This window comes from Argiope bruennichi, chromosome 10 (assembly GCF_947563725.1).
Source record: "Argiope bruennichi chromosome 10, qqArgBrue1.1, whole genome shotgun sequence".
In the NCBI taxonomy this organism is placed as follows: Eukaryota; Metazoa; Arthropoda; class Arachnida; order Araneae; family Araneidae; genus Argiope; species Argiope bruennichi.
Window position 1 is genome coordinate 31,551,392 of NC_079160.1, and position 13,582 is coordinate 31,564,973.

At 29.4% G+C, this 13,582-nt stretch overlaps 1 protein-coding gene across 1 annotated transcript in view; it reads right to left on the reverse strand.

The window, feature by feature from the left end:
• The window catches only part of LOC129988858 (microtubule-associated protein futsch-like), a 156,715-nt gene extending 151,663 nt beyond the window's left edge, over positions 1 to 5,052 (reverse strand). The window contains exon 1 of the mRNA XM_056097136.1: positions 4,724 to 5,052. Within this exon, the coding sequence (XP_055953111.1) occupies positions 4,724 to 4,847 (124 nt within the window). The 5' untranslated portion in view covers positions 4,848 to 5,052. The remainder of the gene's footprint in view (positions 1 to 4,723) is intronic.
• Positions 5,053 to 13,582: the final 8,530 nt, after the last annotated feature.

Here is a 13,582-nt window from a genome sequence, read left to right on the forward strand (position 1 = left end):
TGTAATGGTTGTTTTCGGGCTCGACAAACCACTCACTGGATCGGAAATGACAAGAACCGGGTTCTAGAGTTCGAGCAGGGGAAGGCAGTCGTTCAGGCGACCACAAAGCTACCCCCTACCCCCGCTGCTATTTTAGCGGCCCTGCGCTTTCTATCTCATTGGTGCCCTCGCACAAAATGACAATAGGTACATATAAAGGGCCCCCTCTACTGTGTGAATGACTTTTTATACGTTTCGATCGAGCCAAAAGGGAGGGAGGGGGGGGGGGGCTCTGTTGTGGGAGGAAAATGGGATCGCCCCTTAGCAGACGTAATCAGATATTCTAGGGACGTACGCAATAATAGCGAGGGCCAAAGTAATAGAGTGTAGAAACACTTCGGGTGCCATGACACGCATTCAGTCAACTGCTCGGAAAGTGGGGGCCAAAGAAGAATTCGTTTTCTAACCGAATAAATAAATTGGTTTTAAATCAATGAACTAAAGACACAAAAAAGAAATGTTTTAAAACGCATGAGCGACATTTAACAATAAATTTCATCATGATGAATGCATCGAAATGCAAGCGTCAATCACAGCTGTCAGAAATAGCAAATTCCTGCATATATTTCCCACTAACCATAGCATGTCTATTATGACCTTTTAAATCACACTGAATATGAAATAAATTCTTATATAACCTGTTTATAAATTCATTTCTGTAAATGAAATCCTTCATCTTAATTCCTTTTTTAAAAAATTATTTTTATTTAGTCGATTTGGCAAAATGGATATTTGAAAGCAGGAAAAATAATCGTTCCAATCCAGTAAAAATACACATCTTAATTTATATTATATAATATTGGTAAAAAAATTATTGTAAATGCATTTATTAATACATTTTCAGCATTTCAACTTTAAACCACCAAATGAAAACAGAAAATGAAATCTCATAACCCAATCCAAAAAGATTAACCCTTTGCAGTCGAATGTCTTCTCTCGGCCGCCATTCAAGACGATGCATCCTTTTCGCATTTTATTTAATTTTTAAAAAATTTTAATTGCTAAAAATTCCTACAGAATGTTCAAATGATGTAGATTCATTTTTCAGGGAAACTCAACTTAAAGCAGTTGCAAGGGTTTATTTTTTGGGTATATAAAGAGGTCCATGTATTAAGTGAATTATGCGTCGAATTATCTTTCCGACTGCAAAGGGTTAGAACTGCCCCAATTTTAACCTGTTAACTGGTTATGACGAAATATTTCAATGGAAAACGAATTCAATACAAGTTAATTACTCGGTTAACAGAATAAATATTTTAGACCACTATTTTTTTGTTAGGTGTATGATCAACATATAAAGAATAGTATTAAAAAATTCAATTAAATAAAATTTGTAATTTGTCCCAAAAATGAATAACATTTATTCCATTGCAAAGCGTATGGTATACTGCCCTTTAAGCCAAACGGAGATAATATATTCGTATAGCTGATATGAAGTTTTATATTCCAACGTTCGAAGAGGGGGGGGAAAATTCAATTCTACCACAAAGACAAAATTAGAGCAAATGTTATACAAAATTACAGTTGTTGACTGCTTAAGAAATAAAGGCCTTTAGGGCAACTTATTATGCAAACAAGGCTCCGAAGCGTAAAGATTATCCTTCCCATACTTTGTATTGAATAAAAAAGATGGCAGATAACTTTCCCCGTGTGCCCAGACAAATTCCAGATGGGTTGCATACTCGATATCCAGTGAATCGAATTAGAGACAATCTGATAAATCCTATCATTGTCTGGGAGGAAGAAATATTGATAAAATACTATTTTTCAATGTTGTATTGTTAAGTACCTTACATGGAGACCCTCGGTAAAGAAACGTGAATAAATTATGAATGCTCCATGAGCAGGCACAAGATTAATCAAAGAAAATCAGATTTATTTTAATGTTTCAATTTTAATCAGAAGCAGTCTAAGCTTATGGCTGTTTAATCAGAAAGAGTCTGAGATTGTTAGACTAGAAGGAAAAATAGTAGTGTAGATCTTTAAAAAAATCAAATCTTTGCCCCGAGGTGTGGCATTCTAAAAAATTAAGATACTCCCAATATTATCTTCGGCATTACTAAATATACAAAGAAATAATTCAAAATTTTAAATATAGTTTATACAACAAGAAGCAAAACTTAAATAACTATTAATGATTGTCTATTAAATTAGAAAAAAATAATCAAAAATACAAAATCATCTATGACCGAATAGAAAAGTTGAATCACATAGTTACTTAAATGAAATTAGATGCATTCCTCGTCTTGGTTGAAGCAGCAAAATATTTTGTTCGCTTATTGAAAATATACTGCAAAATTTGGGCTGAAAAACATTAAATTGTCAATTTGCAATATCTGGATGTTTAAATCTTGCCAACAAACGCCTTTTTTTTTTTAATAAAACGGAATAATTTTATTAAAGAAAAGTAAATTTGCTTATCAAAGCGTTGCTTGTTTGGTAAATTTATGAACTGTAAATTTTAAAATTAAATAAAGAAACTTATTAGTAGCAACTTTGGTTACTGAATGTTTTAATCATTCACTTATCAAAATTAAATTCAAAAACTGGACCATTTTAATTAAAAAAATTTTTAACAAATTCTAATAAATATTTGACATCAACCTTACTTCAAGTATTAGAAATATCATTTGTATTTAATATTATCCATAATTGCTCCAGATATAATAATCCAAACCTAAGATTTGACTCTGTCAATATCATAATTAGCTTCGAAAAATAGATGAGACGTGTAAATGAAGTTTTTTTTAAACATTTATTAGAACTTTCGTGTATTAAAATTGATTAAAGAAGTAAAGGAAAAATACATTTGAATGCATTTTCTGTACAGGAAAAGCTTTGTTTTGCATAGTTTTTGATATTTAAATTTTTAATTAATCTATTATCATATTTAAGAAAATAGCAGCAAATACGTAATAAGCTTAAAACGCTAGAATTGCAGATTTTCGTAATGAACTTCTTAGAAAAGTTCGTTTTAACCGCAAATCGAGTGATCAAAAGAAATGCACCGTAGAAAAATTATTTAATAATTCAATTTTCATTAGAAAATAAATGAAATATTTTGAGAATTTCATTAGATCATCTACTTGCTATTTATAAACTCAGTTTCAAAGCCAATGCGCGAATTGAAAACGTTTATCCAATATAAATAAAAAGTGAAAAAAAAATCGATGCGAAAAATTTGCTCAAAGCAAAAGTTCATTGCATTGATGCCTTCAAAAATATCTATTTTGGGAAGCAAAATTTTTGCTGCTTACTACCGGAAAGAAATGAAAGACAGGTTTTGAATGGATGCCAAGAAAAATGCGAGTTCATATCTGAAACTGATCATTTTGGAAATTAGTTTTGCTGCTAATACAATATATTTCATGCCAAGAGAAATGATGTCCAGCATTTTTAAATTATTTTGTTCAAGGATCATTTGAATCACGATTCTAAACTTATATGCAACATTTTTTTCTTCATCTTTCGCTGAATATTGTGGTCGAATAATTTATTTTCGAATTCAGTTTTGTCGAGATTGAATTTTTTTTTTGTTTAAATTTTTCGTAAGAAAAATAAATAAGAAAATATTAATTTTACAAAGCAAAATTTATCTGAGCTTCAAGCCATGTTATATTACAATGCATGTTGAGAAAAACCTCGAATAATCTTTTTCTTAAAAACGAACTGCAGTTCAAATGGGTGAAAAGAATGAAATGGAGGACATGAAGAATTCACAAATATTGATTCAATAGATTCAATATAAATTTTTAAAAAACCCTCACATTTCTTACACTCAAATCGTAAGAAAACAATGTCTTAGTAAAAAATTACGGCTTTTTAAAATAATTTAAAGAAAAGGGCTATAAATAATTGAAAATTAAAAGCATTTTTAGCTTTACAAAACAAAGTTAACACACATTTCTAAAAAAATGCGTAGAATTTTACCCTCACTGGATGAACAAAATTAGATTTAAAAAACACAACACTTGATTGAGTTTTAATCGAATTTTGTTTGAAAAATTATTTCAACATAAATTATACATCACCAATAAGAAATAATAAGAATATTATTTTGCAGCGCAAATACAGCAAAACATTTCAAGAAAAAAAATGCAATTATCTTTTCCAATGACACCAAAAATCAAGTAGTACACGTCACAATTTCCAAAGACAAATCGTTTTCAGATTACTTAAAAATTAACTAACCTCAGAAATGGTAAACCAATATGAAATATATCAAATTACCGTAATTTTGTTTTATGAAGGGAAGGAAAAAAAAAAATATTTTTCTCTCGTTAAAATATTTCCAGAAAAAAGAAGATTGAAATATTCTTTACTAAATATATGATTAAAATAGCGACAATTATCCATTTTTAAAAACATGTCTCGCTTATCGGATGGGATAAAAATTTGAAATGAAATTTTGTCAAAAGATTAGCCAAACCTACTCTACGAATTTTTCTACTTTGAGTATAGATGCCTTTTATCGAATCTTAGGGTTTTTAGTATTTTTCAAAAACATTAAACACACTGTATTTAATATATTTTTCGATTGTGAAGAATTTTACTCCAAAAATAGAACCGATTTACGATAGGGAATTTTTTAACTCCAATTTCTATCCAAAAAATCATTCGAAGTCGATTTAATTTCGCGCTATATTCGGTTCCTTTTGAAGTGCTATATATAGCCCAATCTTACCTTTATTTAATCTCTCCAATATCAATTTCTTGTGGTCGTCGGTTACAGGCTGGCTGACAACAATAAGGATGTAAGAGCCTGACGGGGCCATACTGCTCGAAAAAGGCGTTCCACCGCCTTCCATACTCAGGCCCAGGGGTCGAAGATGAGAAAAATCGTCTGAAAACTTCTCCGGCTAATACAGTTTTTTTCTTGCTTTGGTTTCTTTTTGCTTCGCAGGCAAAAAATGGATAATTAGAGTTTTCGCATGTAAAAGTTCCTAAAGAGCGTGTCCTTCACTTCAGGGCTGAGCACTGTCAACAGACATAGTAGAGAAAACGCGAGCGGATTCGGGGTTTTCGACTTGCCGGGCGGTGGCTGAGACTGCGCGTGCGCGAGATGACAGCGCCGGCTCCATTCGTTCACTGCGGTAGAGCACCACGTGACCTGTGTCAGACTCCATTTTTTTTTTTTTCCCCCTCTCTCTCTCTCTTCGGCTGCTCCGAGTTTTAGTTTTAGTTTTGAAATTGTTCGCGGAAAAGGGGATGTGTACAATTTTTAGTTCCAATTTTTTGCGTTTGTGTGCTACAGCTTGAACGCATTCCCCGGGGTTATAAAAATTTGTATATATATATATATATTATTTTTTGAAAAGTTTAACTTATTTAAATTCATTCTTTAAATATATGCTTATGCGTCATTTTGAACTTCAAGATAAATGAAAAGCATTTAAAAAACTTTTGGAAGCTATCTTATAAATTGTTGGGGCACTGTGGAATCAGTTGACTAAATTGGTTTTCCGTTCTATTAGTTTTTTTTTATCACTTGACTAAAACAAAGAATTCTGCATCTAATTAACATTTGAAGCACATTGAAATAAATCAAATATTGTTTTTTTTTTCTATAATTACTGTGAAAATATTTATTCTATGTTTTTTCACAGGATCACTTTAATATTTTAATCTTATTTAAATGAAATAATATTTAAAATCCCTGGTCTTTATTATCAACTTTTAATTCTGAAGCCGATTTTCACAGATAACAAAGAATATTCAAGAATAGTAATCATAAAAAGAAAAAAAATATTACCATGAAACAAGAAAATATTTGAATTTTTGCTAATACTAATAACCGATAAAAGTTTTTTGGTCAAAACAAATATCAATAATTGAACATAAAAAAATCTTTTACGCAGGTTTTCGCTTCAAAAAATCTAATTTTTATATTTGAAAGATGCAAATGAAATTAATTAAATTTAAATATTACTTTTCCTAAACTTATTCTTTCTTCTTAATTTATAATTTTATAGTGGATCCCATTCTTTTTATCATAATATCGCAAATGCATTTTTGAATGTATTGCCTGAATTTATATAGGATTCCTCCGTAATTTGACCTAGAATTCTGATTCGACTAATTTATAAACTGTTGACAGATTGATTTTCTTTAATCAAACAGTTTTTGTTCAAATATATTTTCGAGTAAAAACAAACGATAAGCAGCTTGGAATTCGGAAAATATTATAAAGTTTTTTTATTTTATTTATAATTGAATACTTTCCTCACAAGGACATCAAAAATGGATGCTTGCATTCGAAATAAACTGGAATTATTTTGAAATTTAAAAGAAAGTACTTTCCAAGATATAAAAGAATGAAAAAGCGCACGATGATTAGTCATTCGTGAGTCATCAGTTGACTGCCGTAATAACAGCCTTGGACGAAATGACTAGGTTATATTTTTCCTAATACAAGATTAGTTTTAAAATTATTAATGCATCTCACAAAAAGTTAAAAAAAATGAATTCTTGTAATAATTTTCTATGAGATTCAGAAGCTTTAATTATAAAGCTGTTTGTAATATACTGAATACAACTTATTTAGTAATGTAAGAAAATGGATCTATTGAGATTTATATGGGCAAAAACGCATCCTATGTTACAATATTTTTTGATTTGATGATTTTAACAATATTCTTTTCTCAAATTAGCCTTATTTTTTTATTGTTGTTGCTTTTTATTATATTATTAAGCATTTAGAAAAAATTTGTAATAACGTAACAATCAACAAAATCTTAAATTTTCGTAGAAATTTGACTGACAATTTTGGTCACTAGCGTTACGAAACGTGGTTGCAAAACCTGGATTTTGAATTTCTGGTGAGGTTTTTTAGGGGTGGGGGAGGAGAAGTAGCAATCTAAATAAATTTTTTTCTCTATACAATGATCGAGTTGAATTCCAATTCGAAAATGAAAACACATCTAATGACAATTGTTCTTACATTGTGATTAAACATCAAATTTACTATCAGCTTTCAATTTTTCTAATTGCTGTCATATCTAATTCAAATACTTCAATTTCTTTATTATTTCTTGCGGTACCTTGCAATTGTTTTGGAATTATTTCTAAAGATCCAACATTTCCAAAATCCAAGTGTTCATTTTTCCAATGGCTTTATTTGTGCCAAAACTATACTTTAATAAAATTTTCAACTTTACAAGTAAATGTATGCAGTATTACATCGTTCTTAGAGTAAGGTAAAAGAAATGAGAGGTTCTTCTGTTGTTGTTGTTATGGAATTTGCCATAGACAAGCCAGACTGACGAAATCAGCGATTTAAGCCGAGATTGATTCTGAGAGTAAAGGCCCCTGAGCCTCCGAGAGCAGAAGTCTGATTTCTAGGTCATATGAAGATGGCACTGACACACTCGCTTGCACAACCCCTTTTTATAGGGGGTGGGGGGATCTTTCACATACAGAGCACAGGATAAGAATCAACCATGCTCGAACCAGGACTCGAACCCCAAACGCCTAGATCACGAGGAAGACGCACTACCCTTAGGCCAAAGTTTTTTTTAAAAAATATTTGATTAATAGTAAAAAAAGAGATATTGCAGTAAAAGTAAGTAACTTTTGTTAATTATTTTAATTGTTTATATTTCAGAGGCTGTTTGGTTTGCATCAAAGTTATGTTTTTATAAATCTTTCGATAATACAATCAAATTTAATTAGTATTTAAATGTTTATAATGTGTGAGTCACGACTATTTTTTTCTAAAAATGTCATTCATTTAAAGCATAGAAATATTAAGTGAGATCTTGATATATTTGGGCGAATAGAAAAATATTTTAATAAACAGATTTTTGTATTTTTTATACATTATTAAAGTATAGTTATTGATTATTTTTGAGAACAAATGGCTATTGAGCTAACTGTTTGACGGGAATATTATTTTAAATAGATTTTCGTAATTTTGAATTATGGTCTGGTAATAAGTTTTTCACATGAGCTGCTGTCTTAGTTTCCACACTCCACAAAGAGTTAGGTTTCAGTTTTGACACCAACTGAATTTTCTTCAGAGTCCAATGAGCGGTGCATCATAGATGGAATTGGGTTTAGAGTTTGAAATGTTGCAGCTAAGTAACCGAGAGATTACCACCAGGTCAAAATGGTTCACGGAGTTGTTTTAACACCTTGCGGTCCATTGCCCGGTATTACTAGACTTCATATTTTGGTTAAACAGGTTCACTATCCAGTACAACTTAACATAACATTTTGTTTGAAAAGGTTTACTGTCCGGTACCACTGGACATCACATTGGGTCGAACAGTTTCACTGTTCAGTAACAATGGTCATTTTTTATTGAGTTCATAAATACTTACTTCATAAAGTTTCTATCTAAATTTCTTTTAAATTTCACTCTAGCTTACTACTATACTTATAATCCTGGATAAATTTTCAAACTCATTTACCAGTTCTCCAATATAAGAAATAGACAGCAATGGATTAACAGCTTGAAAATAAATTTATTATCCCCATTGTTAGGACAATAAATATCTTACAGCTTTAAAGCAGCAACTCTTGTATATATATATAAACTTATTTCGTGCCACTTGAAAACGGTTCAAACGATTTGGATCAAACTTAATAATTAGATAAGGTTGTGCTTTTTATCTATATAGGTTCCTTTCCTGAAAAAACGTGACTTTAAGTTTAAAAAAAATACACCCACAGTTTTTTTAATAACATTAAAGCCTTTTTCTATCTTCTCTCATGTTGACAATGTCACATAGCGCCATCTCGTAAACTTTTGCGGTACTTGCAATGTTACCATAGGATGATAACCCACTGATACCTCAACATGTCGTAAGTTGGCGGTATAATATTATCCAAATACGTATACGTTCGGCTCACTTCAATAGCAACAATGCAATTTTTGTTTTAACCAATTCGAATAACATATTAAACTAATTGCGTTCATAACTTTTTTTATATAAATGACCAGTTCATATGTAGGAAATATTGAAAAAAATATTCATATGTAATCAATATGTGATTCATTTCTCTATATTTTCTCCAAAAAAACACAATTTTTCAGAATATATATGTAATATTATTAAATCCTGTCGGCTAAATTATATGTAACATTATTTTGGTTGAAGCAGAATGCAGGTTTGAAGACATAGATGAGAGGTTGTATTTTTAATTTCGTTTTATTCTCTCTTTAATATCCATCCAGGAAAGCATAATTATTAACAAGCAGACGCAGCGCGGCACAAAAGCAGAAGTAAGAAAGAAGTCAAAAAGGGCCGAAACAAACGATCACTAGTCTTATATAGCATGGGATTTCCGGCCACGCGCCAATTCAATATATGTGGTGATCTTTGACACCTTTTTAAGGGCACCGAAAGGATCACTTTCATTTGAGATGTAGTACCGATGGTGCATTAGTTTTACAGAGGAATTAATTTAATCGAAAGTGAAATTGGATCACGAAATAAGAGAATATTTTAGAATGAAGTTACTATGGGCTAAATTAAGATAAAATCTTGGAAGTTAATTAAATTGAAATTAGAATTAATATATATAAACTGCCGAGTGAAGCTAGGTCTTCCTGGTACTAAATGAAATAAAATATTGACTTGTTGCTGTGTTGTTACGATTAAATATTGAATATATATACCTTAGTGCATAAAAAGTTCCTATTACATGATATAGAGAATATGCCCCATTCATGGAAATAATATTAATAGTTTAATTATAATTTATTCTTTAATCCAATGGATCAAAAGTATGTTTGTGAAGACTTTATACACCTCTGAATTATTTGATGTGATTTCTGAAAAAGTAAAGATAACTGTGTACTGACTCTACATAAATTATTTATTATAAAAGGAAGCAAATAATAGCATGACGAATACTCAGCCATCCATTGAATGACAAACTTTTTCCTGTGTAATAAATCACCACTACTACGTAATTCGAAAATAACTTGTTACGACATTTTCGATCAGAAACGCATCCGCCTGTTTTCTAAAATGCTTTCACAAAATAAAATAAAAATATGCATGAATTCAATACATATGATCTTTTTCAAGGTAGTAAAATAAGTAAAGCATCATGAATATCATTCCATCTTTATAATTTTTTGAAATAAGAATTGTAGGAACATTTTGTAAAATTAAAACGTTCGCTATATCTGCATACGAATATACAGTTCTATTAATTTATATCAATCTATTTTAGTTATCTCATTTAAGCACAATGTCATAGAATCATTTATGTCTGACATTAGAATTTTGAATAACTTATTTTACTGAACTATATGAGATGATTTAATTTCTTTAAGAGAACCAAATTAGATTAAATTCGATTTTTAATTAAATTAGATTTTTTTTTCTGAAATTTTCTTAAGGTTTTCAAATAAAGTAATTTAATTTATAAAAAGGTAATTCATTCCATACCTCTCTACTAATAAAAAAAAGAGTTTATCTGGATGTCCATACTCTAGCAAACTGAATATTAGACTTAAGAGCTACCGCGTTTAATTTAGGAATATTAACGTCCTAAATACATATGAAAGGTATATTAACATCTCTTTTTAAAACAGCACTAAGGTTATTTTGGGATGGACCTCGTATTTTAAACCGCAGTCAGATGATGAGGATAACACCTGAGTTGGCACATCCCTCTTCAAGCTTCCATGCCAAACCAGCGGGAGGACGTTTGGCCCGGACCGATTTAACATTCACCAGACCTACTTACACGATGGTTCTTTGGTGGAATCGGGTCTTGAATCTGAAACCCTCCAGGTCCGAAGCCGAAACCTTACCATCAGGCCACTGAGGCCCCTAAGAGCTACCGAATTTGACACAGATACACTTTGAACCTAGAAACGAAAAGAACTGGAATACATATGAAAGCGATTTTTTAAATTTTGATAAGAATGTTAATTAATTAGAAATTAATTATGATTTTAGGTTGTCTTTTTTCTAAATCCTTTGAAACTGTAATTTTTTAAAAAGTGTGTTTTTGCATGATTTCCAGCAATAAAATTCACTGTTGCGATGAGATTGAAACCATTTTTAATATTACATGAAATATCTAAAGGATATAAATAAAATAAATAATATTCAAAGAATGCTATTTAATAACATTCAAATAAATATAAATAAGTAAATAATAATATAAATAAATAATAATAACATAAATAATAATAACAACATAAATAATAATAATAATAAATAATGATAATATAGAGAATAATAATAAAATATAAGTAAATATTCTTTGAATGAAGGTTAAGTAAAAAAAAAAAAAAAATTCTGATGATTCTCTGATCAGTTTAATGAAGAATTAAAAAAAGAATGAAATTGCCTTACAGCAAAAATCAAAGTGCATTTTTAAATGGATTACCAGACATTTAAGTTTTAATGGCATTTTAATGTCATTTAACTCGCTTTTATTAGGAAAATTCCTCCTTTGTTGAGAGATCAGAATATTCATAAAAATTCCATTTAAATTCATTCTAACCAATCTTGACGAACAAGCGGGTCGCTGAAGACGAATGGTGCGCAATATTTTCTCTAAGTCGGATTATGTTTAAGAGCTGTGTGCCAATTAAAACCTTTGCAAAATTTCTTTAAAGGTATTATTTTGCATGAGGTATTAAACGGAAAGTAATAGTTCTTGTTTCATTTCATATTTCGCTGTTTATACTTATGAAACAGTGTCGGCATTCCAGAAAATTATCCTTTCTTATGAAAATCAGTTACCAAGTAGATTATTTTATTAAAATCCGAAATGCTGCTCACAATAGCGCAAGCTGAGACTTTTATGGTACTTAGAATTTTAATTTAATGATTGTATGACTAAAAGCGATTCAAAATTAAGATCTAGGTTACACTTTCATTTTTCATTTAAAATTTTAAAAAGAAAAAATGAAAATGAAGAAAAAAAATGTAGAAATTTTCGTACCCTCCTGTCATTTTTTATTAACCTATTTATTTTGCATTTACTGTAACTTATTGTGAGCTTTAAGAAATACCCCGATGGACAGTTATTGAAAACTGTGATATAATTTTTTATGTAATTCTTATATGTTCGTGTACCACATTTATGAAATGATTGTGATCAAAATTCAATCGGATTAATGTTGAAAATTTCATAATTGACCTTTTTATGAAAAAAAATACTAAGCTTATTTCATGTTATTTTTATACAAAAGATAATTCACAATTTGTGTTCATTCCCCCAGTAGCACACATTCATTGTGCTATATTGCATGATATTGAATAATATTCACAATATTGTATAATATTGTTGTATATTTCATAGCATAATTCCGCATAATATTGTTGAATATTTTGTAATATAGTAAAATTTACACAACATTGTATAACATTATTGAATATTTTATAATATAGTAAAATTTACACAATATTGTATAACATTATTGAATATTTTATAATATAGTAAAATTTACACAATATTGTATAACATTATTGAATATTTTATAATATAGTAAAATTTACACAATATTGTATAACATTATTGAATATTTTATAATATAGTAAAATTTACACAATATTGTATAACATTATTGAATATTTTATAATATAGTAAAATTTGCACAATATTGTATAGCATAATTGAATGTTTTATAATATAATGCAATATCGGACAATATTGTACAATATTGCTTAAAATTTTGGGCTGCTTAGATCTCTGAATAGTGATGTTTGCCATAAAGCATAAACCCTTCCACTTTAACAAAGCAATTTGTAGGTGTCCCTCTTCGAATCTGTAAATCGTTGCACTTTAAGATGAAATGCTTTTAAAGAAGTAGTGGCGAAAATACTTTTATGTTTTAAGGAAGAAATACCCTTAGAGCATAATATATCGTTGCCACTCCATCTTTAAAAGAGTAAGCGTTTCATTTTTGCCATCTGGCGAATAGACAAATTTTAAAAATAATACGCTTATCACCGCCGGATGTACTTAAGCTTTTGCACACAAAGACTTAAAAAAATCTTTATTGATAATTCTCATATAACTGATAATGAATACAAAAGTAATAAGTTACCAGAATATTTGAGGAAATTCAACATGATTTTTCATTTGCTCACCTAGACCTCTTTTTCAGATAAAAGATATAAATTAATATTCTCTTTATGAAAAAAAAATTATTAAAAAATATTCTAATAAAACAAAAGTTGATCTACTTAAAGGAATTGCTTTAACCCTTTAAAGGGCCATTTTTTTGTAGTCATATTATGTCAAAATATTTTTAGACTTGAAATCAGAATAAGAAAAGAGATTCATTTAACTTATTAGATAAATTTAATTTTATTAATTAATTAATTTGGTTAATTAATAATTAAGTAATAAATCAAGACGCATAATTTGGATTGAGATAAAGAACTGAAGCATCTAAATTTCTATCTTTCTAAAAAAATTTGTCAGAACTTATGCCAACCTACAAAATTTCATACAAGGATTGATAAATTTGGTGGGAAGCATACTTCCCACGGCCCTAGAAAGGGTTAAAGACAGTGCTTCATATAATTTAAGAAGGTTCCAAAACATTTCATATTTATTTAAA